At 42.5% G+C, this 16,458-nt stretch overlaps 1 protein-coding gene across 7 annotated transcripts in view; it reads right to left on the minus strand.

Moving 5' to 3' along the window:
- Positions 1 to 14,163, minus strand: part of DCLRE1C (DNA cross-link repair 1C) — a 37,373-nt gene extending 23,210 nt beyond the window's left edge. The window contains exons 1-6 of one of the 7 annotated variants that reach the window (XM_037846498.1): positions 13,979 to 14,163; positions 11,132 to 11,183; positions 9,069 to 9,153; positions 2,304 to 2,358; positions 746 to 801; positions 124 to 227 (exon numbers count right to left, since the gene is read on the minus strand). In XM_037846498.1, coding sequence (XP_037702426.1) covers positions 124 to 227; positions 746 to 801; positions 2,304 to 2,358; positions 9,069 to 9,153; positions 11,132 to 11,183; positions 13,979 to 14,087 — 461 coding nt within the window. In that variant the 5' untranslated portion in view covers positions 14,088 to 14,163. Of the gene's footprint in view, positions 1 to 123; positions 228 to 745; positions 802 to 2,298; positions 2,359 to 9,068; positions 9,154 to 10,185; positions 10,228 to 11,131; positions 11,184 to 13,978 lie in introns of those variants that run through there. The other 6 variants (XM_037846497.1, XM_037846499.1, XM_037846503.1 and 3 more) reach the window with 6 other exon arrangements.
- Between the last annotated feature and the right edge of the window lie 2,295 nt (positions 14,164 to 16,458).

The raw sequence follows: 16,458 nt of genomic DNA on the forward strand, positions 1-16,458 counted from the left end.
ATTCTCACAACTACTATAATCCAGCCTGATTTCTAATAGAAACCAAGGCTTATGTTTGGCGGGCAAGAGCAATAAAACCCTTGACACCGTGCAGTCTTGCATTCGAGAAGCCCAGATGGCCACACCTGCCCCCAGAGTGCAGAAGCTCCATCCTGGCAGCTTCGCCTTTCGCCAGCCTGAAGTCCCCCGTGTACAGGACAGTCCCGCTGCTGCCCTGAAATAAAAACCTGGAAAGGAAATGTATCTCGGTGAATCCGAGGTCTCACACAAAGTCCTAGTGACACAAACACACCAAATCCACAGCAAGTGCCTCCTGCCAGACATATTCACTATGACAGCCCCAAAGCCATGCCAGGCACACACTGCCACTCCTCCCCAGGGTAGAAAGATGAACGTAATGCAGACAATACGGTGTTTGTAACATCAAGCCCCTGAAATACGTCAGCACTCTTGGCTACGTATTGAAATTATTCCTTTTCAAGGAGAGAAAAATCCACATCATGGGAAAATGCAAGTCCCTGGAGAAACAGCTATTGAAGGTTTCCATTATAAGAGAGCTATGTTTCAAATTTTGTCTTCACCTCAGACCCCTGAGTTTTAGTTGGAAACAATGGTTGAAGAAATTGCCAGAAAAATATTCAAATTTCCCTATACATATTTATTACTTTCCCAACCCCAAAATGTTTTTCTAAAAATATAGTGCATATCTGCATAGAGCAAAGTGGCAAAGAGATGAGCCCCTTACATAACTGATCCTGGGCAATGACCAGCTGGTAATAGAGTCACAAGAATCTCTTCCTTCTGGAAAGAAAATGAAGGAAAGAAAAATAGAAGTCATCATTAGGTATTAGCTACATTCAAGAGCCTCCTGAGGATGTGGTATGCTTTTCTCTGCCACCTCCTCTTTCTCCACATTCTGGAAATAAGAGGAATCCGTGCCCACTCAAAAACATCTAACAGAGAGCTACCATGAGCTGGGAATTCCACGCGAAGGCATCAGGGAGGGAGAGGGTGGGGTGACAGCCAAGGGCAGGGTTTCTTTTGGGGGTGATGGAAGTGTTATAAAATTGGCCTGTGCATCCTGAAGACACTAAAATCCACTGAACTGTACACTCTACAAGGGTGACTGTATGGTATGTGAATTATATCCCAGTAAAGCTGGGTGTTGCCTGTTCCTGACACCCTAGCTGTGCAGATCCACTGTGCTGCCAGCCCCGCCTTGCCAGCCCCCAGCGTGTGGCATGGGGCTCTGGGCCGGGCAGCCCCTCCTCACTGGGGGGTTCTCACTGCATGCTCAGAGTTTCCCTCTAAGGGCCCGTTTGAACCATGGTCTCCCATTGGGTGGACCTGGACGAACAAGGCACGAAAGTCACAGAGCAGAGGAAGAGACAGAGGAACATGTGGGGCAGCAAGACCCTGCCCTGCGGGAGACGCCTGCCATTGGCTGCCTGGCTGTGAGAAAGCCTTTCTGTGACATGCCCAAACACGATGAGGCAACCGGCCAGCCAGGGCATCCCACAAAAAAGTGGTCAAATGCTGTCTGGGCTGAGGATGGCAACGGGAAAGGTCCTGGCCCTCCAGTTCTTTCTTTTAACTCCACCCTATGTTGGCTCTGTGGCCCCCTTCAGGACAGGCTTTTGATGGGAGAAGTACATCAACTGTCTGATCTTCTCCAAAGAAGAAATGTCGGGACACCTCAGAGTTAAACATGTCAGAGGGACATGCTAGAATCAGGCTGTGCAGCAAACATTTGCCTTAAAATAGGAAAATACGTCCTAGGCCCAGGCATAACTTGAAACAAAAAAAAAGGGGTGGGGGAGGGGTGCTTCCCAATCCTCTTACTCTTAAAACAGTACATTCAGAACATGAAAGTTCCTAGTTCTAAATTTAAGGACAAAAAAATAAATTTTATCTGCTTGGGCAATGACTTTTTAATAAGAACATGATTCAGGAAGAAAAAATCACAACATACATAAATTGCAACAAAAAATATTAATGACTATTTTGAATCCCAAACACTATAAAAAACTTAATAAATATACTAGTGACATCATATAGCGATATCAAGAACTGGACTTCTGAGTCATCACTATGTAACACTAAAAAGGAACAATTTTAACATAAAATTTAATGTAAACAAGTCCAATCCTTTGGATACAGGAACAAACACATCACAAAATTCATTTTCTAAAAACTCAATCGCTATAAATTTTCTTTATGATTAAATGAGCATTTGAAATCACGAAGAAAGATAAACAACCACTTAAGTATTAAATGATTTTTAAAAAGCACACTTACCTCACCTGATGCTTCATCGAATAAATTTATCTGAGTAGGAGTTTCAATTTCAATTGATATCTATTAAAATAAAATAAGAAATCATGGGTGTTCTAGTTTGCTAATGCTGCCGAAACGCAAAACACCAGAGATGGATTGGCTTTTATAAAAGGAGTTTTATTTGGTTACGCAGTTACAGTCTTAAGGCCATAAAGTGTCCAAGGTAACACATCAGCAATTGGGTACCTTCACTGGAGGATGGCCAGTGGTGTCCAGAAAACCTCTGTTAGCTGGGAAGGCACGTGGCTGGCATCTGCTCCAAAGTTCTGGTTTCAAACTGGCTTTCTCCCAGGACGTTCCTCTCTAGGCTGCAGTTCCTCAAAAATGTCACTCTTAGTTGCTCTTGGGGTGTTTGTTCTCTCTTAGCTTCTCTGGAACAAGAGTCTGCTTTCAATAGCCATCTTCAAACTGTCTCTCATCTGCAGCTACACTCTCAGCCTCAGTGCATTCTTCGAAGTGTCCCTCTTGGCTGTAGCTCCTCTTCAAAATGTCACTCACAGCTGCACTGAGTTCCTTCTGTTTGTCAGCTCATTTATATGGCTCCACTGATCAAGGCCCACCCTGAATGGGTGGGGCAATGCCTCCGTGGAAATATCTCATCTGAATTATCACCTACAGTTGGGTGAGGCACTTTTCCATGCAAACAACCCAGTCCAAACGTTCCAACTTAATCCCCACTAATATGTCTGCCCCACAAGACTGCATCAAAGAATATGGCTTTTTCTGGGGGACATGATACATTCAAACCAGCACAATGGGTATTCCATATCAGATATTTTCAGTTATTTCATGGCTTTATATACCTTTTACTGTCTCAAACACAGAAAGGGGTCTAACAGAAGAAGTTACGGATGTCTCTGTATAACAATTTGTGAATTCACTGTAATATACATTTTAACAGCTTAGAAAAATTACAAAGCTAAAATAAGACCTTTCTGGAGGCTGATTTGGCAATACGTACCAAAAACCTTATCAACTTCCATATTTTCTGATGTAGCCACTGTATTTCCCCGAATTTAAATGTCCTCCCTTCACCTCCCCATCCCTACCACTCTCATGCCCTCTTCCCTTGAATCAGAATCTCTGTAAAATGTGTAGTGATGAGTTATGTGCTTAGATTTTGTGCCATGGACCAGAGTTGGGAAAAACCCATGATGCTGTCCGTGATTCCAGCCACAACAGAGAACTCCCTAGCACACGTGCACACTCAACTACAACAGTGACAAGCAGGTAACAGGCATTCAATAAGCACATGATGGATAGATGTATATAATTTTTTCCTCTTTTTAGCCCATTAATGTTGTAAAACTTACAGCAAAGGGGTTTGGATGTTAACATCCTTGCATTCCTGGAAAAGGCACATCTTATCTTACTCACGATGCTGTACTTTCCAATACTGTTAGATTCCGTAAGCTACTGTCTTCATTTACATCTCACATGTTCACACATGAAACAGCTTTTTTCCCCATGTACTGTCATTTTCTAATTTTGCTAGTGAAGTTGAGCAGCTTATCTTTTATTATTTCCTACAACCACATATCTAGCAAAAGGATTACTTGTTCCTGGAACATTCAGCAAAAATTCACCTATAAAACCGTCTGGGCCTCGGGCTTTTCTTGGTAAAGAGAACTTTGATAACTGTTTTACTTTCTTTGATAGTTGCTGATTTATTCAAGTTTTCCACTTTTCTTACCAGATACTTATCTGCTTTGTCTAAATTATCAAATACACTAGCATATAATTTTCCAAAACAAATTTACCATTGTTGTGCTAATGCTTATTTCCCTTTTAATCATTCTGTATTTTTTATGTGCAACTTTTCTCTTTTTTTAATACATCAATCAGCAGAAATTCAGCTTTATTCCTTTCAAGAACCAGCTTTTAGTTTTATTACTCTTCCCTTTTATTTTCTGCTGTACTTCTTCATCTCCATAGCATTAACTTCTGCTTTTGCCTTTATTACTTCCTTCTTATACATTTCATATGGTTTGGTTGGTTGCCCCTTTTCCATATTATTGAGTTGAAGACTTACTTCATTTATTTTTAGTCTTTGTTTTCTAAGGAAAACTAACAGAATCTACTTAATGCTTTCAATTTCCCCTCAAGCACTCCTTCAGCTGTGCTCCACAAATTTTGATGTCATGTTACCAGTGTCAAAGGTCCTAAGTATTTTACATTTTTCTTTACAATTTCTTCCTTAACCTAAAGGCTATTTATTGTACATATTTAGTTCCCCTATGTATGGCATGCTTTTAGCTGCCCTTTTATTACCCTGTTATTACTTTATTACTTTTAATAAAGTACTTGTTTATTACTTTGTATTAAATTATTTTTTATGTATTACTTTTGATAAAGTATTTTTTATTTGTTATTACTTTATTATTTCCAACAACACTGCATTATGGTCAAAGAACAAAAAGCACTGGAATTTATGACTTCCTTTGTGACACAGTACATGGTCAATTTTTGTAAACACTCATGTATACCCCAAATTTTTATTAGTGATGGTCTTGTACAACATCAACTTAGCGAGGCTGCAACTATTTCCTAGAAGTCCCTGCCCTATACACTTCCAGGTTAGGGTTGGTCATCAGAAACATTCGTGTGAGATCTGGAAGGCAGAAGGGAAGCGGCAGCCATTTTCTTATGCTCTGAAGGTGCCAGAAATCATGACAGCTCGTGCATGCTGCTGTTACGGAGGCTCGGCTCCCTGACGTGGGGCAGGCCCACAGCACCTCCAGCTTCTGCTGATCCCCTCCTTTAGCTGCTCTGAGACCTGGGCCCACTGTTTGTGCAACCCAGGGGCAAAGGGGCTGTGCTAGCTTAGAGCTCCATTCCCCAGAAAAACATGTTCTTAAACTTAATCCACTCCTGCAGATGTGAACCCATTGTAAGTAGGGCCTTTTGATGAAGTTACTTTAGTTAAGGAGTGGCCCAGTTGAATCAGGATGGGTCTGAATCCTATTACTGAAGGCATTTTAGGGAAGATCACAAAGAGAGAGAAAGCCAGAGGGAGCAGCCAGAAGCTGATCTTCGATGGAGCCAAGAAGAGAAGGGAGAGGCCGGGAGAGGCCGCCACGTGCATTGCCACATGACACAGGAGCCCAGGACCAAGGATTGCCAGAAGCCAACCCCAGAACACCACAGTCTTCTGGGAGAAAGCATCACCTTGCTTCTCTTAGCCACACAACAATGAGCCAATAAATTTCCATTGTTTATGCCAACCCATTGCATGGTATTTGCTTGAGCAGCCAAAGGAAACTAAAACGGGGGCGACCAACATTATCAAGGTTTGAAGACATGAGTGACAGCCACGGTTTCTTTTGTCCTTCAAGGCTCTCACTTGTCCTGGCGGGTATCAGTCTGCCTCTGCTCCTCTCCAATTCTCTTCCAGCTCTACTGCCCGAAGGACTGCCAGGCTGACCTACTGCAACTTCGGGCTAACACCAGAGGCACGCGTTACAGTCTCGCTGTTGTGGTCACCCTGCACAGATGGGGCGGACCCCTCCCAATTCATAGGTCGGAGGTCAAGACGTGGTGCCACACACGCCCCAAGAGGGTATGAAAAAAATGTATTCCTCACATCATGGGGCTTTCTGGGCAAAGCATGGCAGCACCCGAGCTGATCGGTAATTGGCTTGTGTGAAGTAGGAATGAGTGGCCTTGTTTTTTTTTTGGTTCTGTTTTGTTTTAAAGCAATTTTATTGAGAGATAGTCACAAACCATACAAAGTATACAATCACTGGCTCACAGTATCATCACATAGTTGTGCATATATCCCCATGATCAAATTTAGAATATTTTCATTGCTCCAGAAAAGAAATAAAAAGAAAAAAGAAAACCCAAATCCTCCTATACCCCTTATTCCTCCCTATTATTAACCCATATTATTGTTGTGGTACATTTGTTACTGTTGATGAAAGAATATTAAATATTATTGTTAACTATAGTCCATAGTTTGCCATAGGTACAACTTTTCCCATGTATCACTCTATCATTAACTCCTTGTAATAGTGCCGAACATTTACTCTAGTTCAGGAAGGACCTTTCTTACTTGCAGTTAATCGCGGACATTGTCCTCCACAAGATTCACTGTTATACATTCCCATGTTTCCCCCCAACTTTCCTTCTGGTGACATATATGACTCTAAATTTCCCTTTTCCACCACATTCACACACCATTCAGACTGTTAAATTCCCAAAGTAAGGCGCTACTGTCACCTCTATCCACTTCCAAACGTTAAGTTCAACCTAGTTAAACATTCTGCGCATATTAAGCAACTGCTTCCCATTCTTCAGCCTCATTCTGTATCCTGGTAACCTATGTTCTATATCTTATGACTATGAGTTTATATATTATAATTAGTTCATATCAGGGACACCATACAATATTTGTCCTTTTGTGTCTGACTTATTTCATTCAGAATAATGTCCTTAAGGTTCCTCCACGTTGTTGCATGCTTCAGGACTTTACTCCTTCTTACTGCTGAATAATATTCCATCATATGTATCTACCACATTTTGTTTATCATCTGTTGATGGACACTTGGGTCGTTTCCATCTTCTGGCAATCGTGAATAATGCTGCTATGAACATCGGTGCAAATGTCTGTTTGTGTCCCTGCTTTCGGCTCTTCCAGGTGTATCTCAAGTAGTGGTATTGCTGGTCATAAGGCAACTCTATACTTAGCTTCCTGAGGAACTGCCAAATTGTCCTCCACAGTGGCTTAACATTTTACATTCCCACCAGCAGTGAGTAAGTGTACCGATTTCTCCACGTCCTCTCCAACACTTGTAGTTTCCTTTTTGTTTAATAGTAGCCATTCTAGTAGGTGTGAGATGATATCTCATTGTGGTTTTGATTTGCATTTCCCTAATAACTAGTGAAGCTGAGCATCTTTTCATGTGCTTTTTAGCCGTTTGTGTTTCCTTCTGGAAAAATATCTATTCATGTCTTTTGCCTGTTTTGTAATTGGGCTGTTTGTCTTTTTATTGTTATTTGTAGGATTTCTTTGCATATTCTGGATCTCAAACCCTTATCAGATATGTGATTTCCAAATATTTTCTCCCATTGAATCAGTGGCCTTTTTACCCCTTTGACAAAAGTCCTTCAAAGCACAGAAAGTATTCAATTTTGAGGAATTCCCATTTATTTATTTTTTTCTTTTGTTGCTTGTGCTTTGGGTGTTAAGTCTAAGAAACTATTGCCTATCACTAGATCTTGAAGATGTTTCCCTACATTTTCTTCCAGGAGTTTTATGGCACTGGCTCTTATATTTAGATGTTTGATCCACTTTGAGTTAATTTTTGTTTAGGGTATGAGTCAGGGGTCTTCTTTTTTCTTTTGGTTATGGATATCCAGTTCTTCCAAAACCATTTATTGAAGAGACCATTCTGTCCCAGTTGAGTGGATTTTGGTAGCCTTTTTAAAAATCAATTGACCATAGATCTGAGGGTCTATTTCTGAACTCTCGATTCAATTCCATTGATCAGTATGCCTATCTTTATGTCAGTATGGCCTTGGTTTTTATTATGGGTAAGGATGGGCCTGGGCTTACACAGTTTGATGTTAACAGTGCCAAGGGAGGGGCAGGCTTTCTTATCAGTTTGCCCAGACACAGGGCAGAAGGGGAACGGGAGGTGGCTCTTGAAAGATGTCAGCAGTCTAACATCAAACTGACTTTTTATGCACGTGCATAGATGTCTGACAGCTACCACAATTGTTTAAGGTCTAATCCATATAATGAAGCCCAATTCTATGTCACTGACTGTGGCTTTCCCGCTTTCCCTCTCTGACCAAGCTCAGTTACTGTCTTAACCAGCTGGAGGCTGTTTTGTGAACTGCATATATGCTCATATCTTCTTTGCTCCATTGTTTCTTTTAACATAAATAACATCCCTTTGAACCTGTGGTTTTTTTTTTTTTTTTTTTGGCCTTCAATTTTACTTTACATGACATAAAAATTGCCACTCTGTCACTTTTAATGTATCGTTTCCCCTTTCCTTCCATTCAACCTGCATTTATCCTTTTGTTATAGATGTATCTGTGTATGTGTATGTGTAACATATTTCTATACCTTGGAGACTAATATTTATGGGTTTTTCTTAGTTTTTTAACCCAAACTGAGAATTTGTCTTTTTATGAAGAGTTGAGTTAAACTCATTTATATTTATCATAGTTGCTGTTATAACAGGTTTTTCTGCCATTTTACTTAGCATTTTCTATAGATTGTACTTTGGTTTATTTTTCTCCCCTTTACTTCCTTCCAATTGGATAAATCTATTTTATTCTGCCGGATTGAAAGTTCTACTTTCTACTTTTACTTTTTGATTGTTACCCTTTTCCTATTACAACTGACAAATTATATCTATTTTTTCTAACCTATCCCATAAGCTAAATAACAAAATTTAGCAATTATGTTAATGTATATTTTACCCTTTAAAATATTAAAATGAATATTAGCTAAAGAGTCAATGAGATTAAACAAATAAAACAAAAGATCTAGATTAATCTGCTCAGGGAGCAAGAAAAATAAATCAACAACAATAAGATGTCAACCTCTTTCAAACCTTTGAATTACAAAAGACAAAATATCAGTATTCTAATCAATGTGAATACAATGTGTGAGGAATTAAGCTTTGAATAATCCCATTGCTTTTTTTGATCCATCTCCAAAAATATTTCCCTCTTAAAAAAAACAAAATTAGCGTTAATCAAAAAATAAAACTTACAATTCGTTTCTCCCAAAATCTGTATTTCGGGCTGGTTAACAACAACTCCTTAGTAACAGGAGAACAGTATAAGTAAACCTTCAAGCTGAAAGGAAAAGACAAAAAAAAAAAAGAGCTGTTTCAGTGCAATCCAAAATGAGCCCTCTTACTTGGTGACTAGGAAACATACTTCACTATGTTATCAGTTCCCTCCAATATTTAAACTGTGCTGGCACAAAGAGTGCTAAGAGTGGTTCCCGATGTGACCTACACCCACTGACTATTTCAGTCCCATTGAGGGTATAATGGGGGGTGGGGGGAGCAGGTCAGAGAAAACCCCACGCCCTCTGATCTCCTCACTGATCCTATGCTAGAGATGTTCGCACATGATCAAGTACATCTGGGGAGATTCCAACCAAACGTTAAGCTACCTCTGGGGAATGGAAAGAGGGTGCAGGGGACTGAAGGCTTCTGCTTTTTACGTCCTACACAGCTATTCTGTTCATATATTAATTTCATAATAATCTTCAAAAAAAGTAAACTGTATAGTTTAGAGGTTATGAATACAGACAGTGGTAGGCTGCACTTTCCAAAGATGGCCATACTACTATGTTCATCACCCCACAGGCTCTTCTTACAATACAGATGTTCGAATTCCTCCACCAAGTGGTGGGGTCTGAGCTCCCTCCCCTTGAAAGTGGGCAGCCCTTTGTAACTGCCTTAACCAAAAGACTAAGGTAAAGTGACGTTGTGTGACTTTCGAGGCTAGGTCTTCAGGCCATTTGGCTTCCTCCTAGCCTTCCCTAGGGACATGTGCTTTGTAGGCAGTCCAGCTATCCCACTGAGAAGACTGCACAGAGAACGACAGACAGGCCTGAGGGGCCTCAGCTGTTCCAGCCCTACCCATTTGAGTCTTTTCAGCCCAGGTGTCAGACAGGTGACTAAGTGAGGCTTTAGACAATTGCAGCCCCCAGATCCAGCAGAAATGAGCCATCCCAGCTTGCCCTGTCAGAATTGCTAACCCATAGAATCAGACAGAGATGATACATGGTTATTGCTGTTTTAAGACGCTAAGTTATGGAGGAATTTGTTACGCAGCAATAGGTAACTAATACAGAGGCTCGAAAATCAGACAGACCTGGTAGAAATCCTGGTTCTGCCACTTACTGGCTGTGTGACCTTGGACAACTAATTTAACCTCTCTGGTTCCTCAGTTTCCTCACCTGTAAAATAGAAATAATAATAGTATCTATTCAACAGGTCATCAAGTGGCGCTAATAAGAATGTCAGCTCCAAAAGGGCAGGGATTTGGGTCTGCATTGCTCACTGCTGTAGCCTCAATATCCAGCAGAGTGCCTGACTCACCATATGCACTCAAAACAACTGCTCACCTAATAAATACAGTAAAGCACCTAGCACGGTGCCAGGCACACAGTGAGCACTCAATAAATATTAGCTGTCATTATCAAGATCAGCACAAACTATCACTATCACTTACAGAGAAGGCTGACATCCTCTGGCTCAGAAGTTAAAAAAGTCAACAGGGCCCTTTTCGAATATGTATCTTGACTATTCAGAAATTAAATTTGGGCAATAGCAACAGGAAGAGAAAGCAATAGCTCAGCTTTGAGAAAAGCTCCAACGTGTTAAATGATTCTTTATAATGGAACAACCATTACCACATACATGCATATACCACATTCACGGAAAGAACAAACTATGGATGTTGCCAGCAGCATGGAAAAATCACACAAACAGAATGTTAAGTGAAGAAGGCAACTATAAAGAATCTATTCTGTATGATTCCATTCATATTATCTTCAAAAACAGCCAGAGCTAAACGCAGATGATAAAAGTCAGAACAGAGGTTACGTCTGAGGGGCTGGGAGAAGACTGGGAAAAAGCAAACAAGGTGTCCGGGATACTGGCAATGTCCTATTCCTTCATCTGGATGGAAGCTACACAGATGTGATTGCTTTGCAAACTCTGATTTGTGTGCTTGTCTGTAGAGATGCTATACCCCAATTAAATTGTCTACCTAAAACACACTCACACATACACAAATGAGTAACAAAATACACTACCTGCATTCTAATCTTCTTTTCAAGGCAGGGGCTCTTAACCCTTTCATATGATCTAAAAACAAAAGAATAAAAAATCGTAAACATCATTTGCCAGAGGATTCCTTAGTCAAAGGAAACCGAGTCATCTGTTCTTTAAGTGTCCTTTTAAGAGAAAATAAATGAGCGGTTCACTTTTTCAAGGGGAACTGATTCACAGGGCTCTTTCTTCAGAAGGTGAAGAATCTGTCTGAGAACAGCAGACCATCCCTGAAGTCTCCAAGGCAATTTGAAGAAGATGTCCTGCACCTTTGGGCAGAATCGAAACCACTGTAAGACGCCACAGAGGAATGAGTGACCAGGTCTCACTGGGATCCACCATCAGCCCCTTCCTGCACTCGATTCTTTCGTTTTCAATCCAAACTACCCTTTAGGCGGTGTCAGGCCCCTCACATAAATTATTCCATCTAGAAGTTCAAGCTTGCTTCTGTGGAGCTCAGCTAGGAAATCCAACAGGAATAGCCAAAACTGAGAAGAGTTTGCATTATTCCCCCGTCCTACTCGGACTCATGGGCTGAAAGGTGGAATATTAGCACCACACATACTTGCTCCACTGCCCTCCAAAGTAACAGAAATCTGGGAGATGACATTTAAAGAAAGATAACATGTAAACCAAATACTTATTAACTATTTAATTTTACATTATATATTATAAAATATATAAGTTTAACATTTAACAGCATGTTAACACATCCTGAATCTTCAGCACGTGGAGTCCTAACACTTCCAAACTGTTTAATCAAATCAAACGGATTCTAATTACACTCCCTACCCCTCAACTCCACATGCCTTCAGTTTACCCATGAGGCTCCAGTGAAGGCAAGGGGTCACTTCACCTCCCTAGGCCAAACCTGAAGGGTCATGGGCCCCCACAGGACATTCTCCCTGCCCCTCAGAGGGTCTTTACAACTCACCTCTAGTCCAGTCTTTGAGGGGATTAGGGACCCCATCCCAGGGCAGGGCTTTCAGTAATTGCGGTTTCCAAAGAGTCTGTGCCATGGCCAAAAGGAGGCTGACTCATGACTCTGGTCCATACTCCCAAACTGACAGCAGGCAGCACCAGAAAGCCTTTCTAGTAAGACACTAGTAAGACCCCCTAAGGCCCCTTCCCAGCTGGCAGTCAAGAGACTGCTGTGACAATTGCACCCAGTCTACTTTCTAGAGCCTTTTGCCTTTTCCTTGGCCAGAATAAATCATCCTAAGTTGCCCCCTCACAGGGTCACTCTCTCAGACTAAGGGTCCCCTCTGGAGCACTGGGTTCCAGATGAGATGGTCCATCAGTGCGCTTTAGGGAGGTGCATAGCCCACCCCAAATTATGTCAAAATGTGATGCTGTGTATACGGACATTTTTTTCTAGCAAAAGAGATCACAGCTTTTGTTGGATCATCAAAGAAGCCAGTGTCCCAAAAAAGGTTAAAAATAATCAGTGGGCAACGTGGGAAGCCCCCCAAAGCAGATGAGTTTATATCCTGATTGAATAAACAGACCTACATGCAATTAGAGAACAGGAAAAGTTATTATAAACAGCTAAATAGAAAGGAGTCAATTTCAGGCTTCGTGTACAAACTAAATGATGATGATTTCACAAATTAATTCAGATGAATTATTTTTCCAAACTCATTAGTCTTAAACATCCAGGGCATGCCCCTAAACCAAACTTAAATAACATCTATCATATTTTGAGTTCAGAGATTCCAGAAAGACTGAACACAAAAGGTAAACACAAGGGCATCCTTACCCAGCAGTGGATTCTCAATGAATGACAAAACGAAACAAAAACAAAAAATGTTATTCTTGAGAATGAGCAGAAAGATTTCAAAGAGGCTCACAGTGTTTACTGGCAAATCAAGAGAGACGGTCCAGATCTTCCTCAATAAAGAGGGATAATTGGTGTTTTTGAGCAAGGAAGCAGTGGCACTTCCCAGAAGCAGTAACTTCAGCAATTTACACCAGGTTGAAGTTAAAGTGGCTGACTGCACACACAAGACAACAGACAACAGTTGATCTTCACACCAACCTGTGAGAAAGGGCAGTGTTCTGATAGCTATAACAATTTGAAATACTTCTGCCTGTGTGATATGTCCCTACCTATGAGTTCGTTACACTCTAGGTGCCATCAGTAGCCCTGATGGGGAATTCACTCACCAAAAGGGAATCACTAGTACCCTCTGGAGGCCCACACTCCCAAGGCGCAGCTATTACAATGCTTCAGTTTAGCTTTAGCTCCGATCAATGTCAAAGGCTTGCTAATTAGCATAATGAATATTAAAACCGCTTTCTTTGGTAAAGTCAGTGACTTACTTATCAGCATAACAGATGTTCAAAAATGGGGAATGGTTATGCGATTAGTGGTAGTCAAGCTCTGGGGACTCCCTAAAATGTTTGAGACTCTCCATCCTCGCAAGGGGCATATAATATAGGGAGCCCTGGGCCCATATCATGAGGGGCGACACTATAGGCTTAACCCCTAAAGGCCGGGTGTCGGCTGGGAAGGTGCCCGATGCCTCTAGAGGAGGATGAACCTTTACGAACCGACATCTAAAAGCAGGGGGAGCCTGCGCTTGGTGAGTTCACTGACAGGTGCGACTGCGGAAGCGCGCCCGCCTGCCCTGTCAGATGTGTGGGAGGACTCCACCCGACTTGACAACACGGTGGTGGGGTTATGGGGAAGAAGGAACCCTCGCCGACCACCGCCGCTGCCACAGCGCTGCTCCGCCCGTCTCGCCGGGCCGGAACCACGGGCAGTCGGCAGCTCCCTGCCCGGGCCTGGACCCCCGCCCTGGCCCCCGCGGGCGCGCGGCCTCACTCACCCTTGTGGCAGTGGGACAGGAAGTAGGCGCGCGCCCGCAGATTCTCCCTGTCGAAGCGGTCGATGGAGATGGTGGGGTACTCGGCCATCTGTCCCCCGAAGGAACTCATAGCGCCCGCCAAATCTCGGGGACTCCACCGCACTCCCGCGCAGACCCGTCCAGACCGCCCCAACCGCGCCGCCACTTCCGGGAGCCGGGCTGCCGCCCGCCATTGGCCGACAGAGGCACCGCCGCGCCCAATCAGAGGGTCCCGGCAGCTGGGCGAAGTCACGCCCAATCCCTGGGCGAGGCCACGCCCACGTAGGGGACTCGGCGGCCGGGGGCGGAGCCAGGGTGGCGGGTCTAGGTGCTGTTCCCGGAAACCTCCGTGTTGGGTAGCATCCTCTAGCGGAGTTCGAGTTCAGTTCCCATGAGTTTAAGATGGGAATACTAATTTCTACCCCGTGGTATAACCATGGGGATTATATGAGAAAATGGCATCGGACTCCTAGTAGGTTCAATAAGTGTTTGTTCCTTGTTCCATTTATACTTTACAGATCCCTGATGATAACAACTTAGATGCCTAATTTTGGAGTACGTAAGCAAGATTCTCAGAGGTATCTTAGCTACTAGCTTCCCCTTCCCCTTTTGAGCTATATATTTAGGAAATTTAAGTCACGTGTGAAAGATGGTAGGCTGATGGGGGGAAAGGTCTAGGATTTTTTAATTACCAAAGCAACTTGAAAAGATTTGTTAAAGTATTAAGATTCATCAAATAGTCACACTGGCATTTATTGTGGCAGTTCCTGGCAATTCTCCTTAAATACCGCAGTATTCTTAATGAGAAACCCTTCCACACCTTTGAGGTCCTGCTTTGTGTGTAACACTGTGACAAGCCTTGGGGTGGTTACATAGATGATAAGATGTACCTTTGAATAATTTTCAGTATATGGGTACACAACACTCTTGACAAAATACACTAAATAAATGCTTACCCAAGCACCAGGTAATATGGGAATAAATCCAAGAACAATGGGTTCTACTAGGGGAACCTGGGATCAGACACCACCCTCAGAGAATATCACATGTTCCTGCAGCAGAATAACCAAGAGACCTGCTTCAAATACAGATCGTCATGGGATCTTTAAAAAGGTGGGGGCAGAGTAGAAGAGGAAGACCACCACAATCACTAATTGAGTGAAATACTCTGCTGGTGTACTACCTCCAACACACTTGACTTGGTATAAGGAGGTTTGTCTCAGAATAAAGGAGGGCTTCTGTGGCTGGGCTGACTGACCTTAAGATAAATTCCACAGTGAGCCTCTCTTCTGGAGAATCCAATGTGTCATGACCTCTTACAGAATTTGGAGTTCCTGGAAAGGCAGCAGGTCAAGAGTATGCTCATATTCTAACATCTTTGCCTACTTGTTTATCCCCATTTCTTTCCTTGGTGAATACAGTACAAAAAAAAAAAAAAAAAAAAAGGAAATTATTGAGAAAGCACAAAGGGAAAAGACAGGATAGAAAATAGTGAAGAAAGATAAGAACAGCCCTGTCCAATCTACTCTAGTGAAATGCAGGCTATGTATTTGGGTCTCCTAGAGGCCACAATGAAGAAAGAAGCAATCAGTTACAGGCTTTCTGGCATCTTACTGTAAAATTAAAACAGTTTTTCAGGCACAGTCCAATTTTCTGGATGCTAAGCCCAAGCACTTTGCAGGTGCTCACAAAGAAAACTGTGAAAGGAGCTTCCAAAATGGAGGAATAAGGAGATTGCCAAAGAACCTACTTCTCTCCCTAAAACAGCACATAGGCAGAAACTGTTCAACTGTTTTGGGGCCTGGGACACTTGGGCAGGGGGGCTGGGTAGGCATTCAGTAAAACATTTAGGGAAGTGCAGGACAAAGAGACTGAGAAACCATGGTCAGAGACTGTGAGTAATTCCATCCAGAGCTCCTGGCACCCATCTCCTACCCTAGAGGCAAGCAGCAGCTGGTGATCCTTTCCTTTCCTGGGGGATGGCTGTGGACTGAGATGACTACAAGAGTCCTCCACACAAAGTACGAAGAAGGAAACAGCCCCAAACTGACCCAGATATTAGCCAGCGAAGTGAAAACACAGGATCCCTGAGTTTCAACCCTTCTTGGTCAGATGCCTGTGGGCACTACTGTTTCACCCATGTCAGAGGTGGAACTGGAAAAGAGTCATAATAGTCTGCCATCATGGGGCTGATGGGAATAAGTGGCCAAAGTGCTAGGTGGTTTACTAGGCAGACAGGAAAGTGCAGCCTGGTGATATGGAAGGAAAAAACAAAAAAGGATTTTTTGGAGTCTTTCCTGACTCTCTCCCAGGGCCCTTTGGATCTCATCTGTGCCCAAAGAATGAGTACCTGGCCCTGTTTTGGCTGGGAAATATTAATGAACCAACTGCCAAAGAAGAGCTTTAACAAAAACCCGATCAACACAAAATCCTAGACGAGAGAGAAACCAACCTTCAAGTTA

This window comes from Choloepus didactylus, chromosome 8 (assembly GCF_015220235.1).
Source record: "Choloepus didactylus isolate mChoDid1 chromosome 8, mChoDid1.pri, whole genome shotgun sequence".
NCBI classification, from domain to species: domain Eukaryota; kingdom Metazoa; phylum Chordata; class Mammalia; order Pilosa; family Megalonychidae; genus Choloepus; species Choloepus didactylus.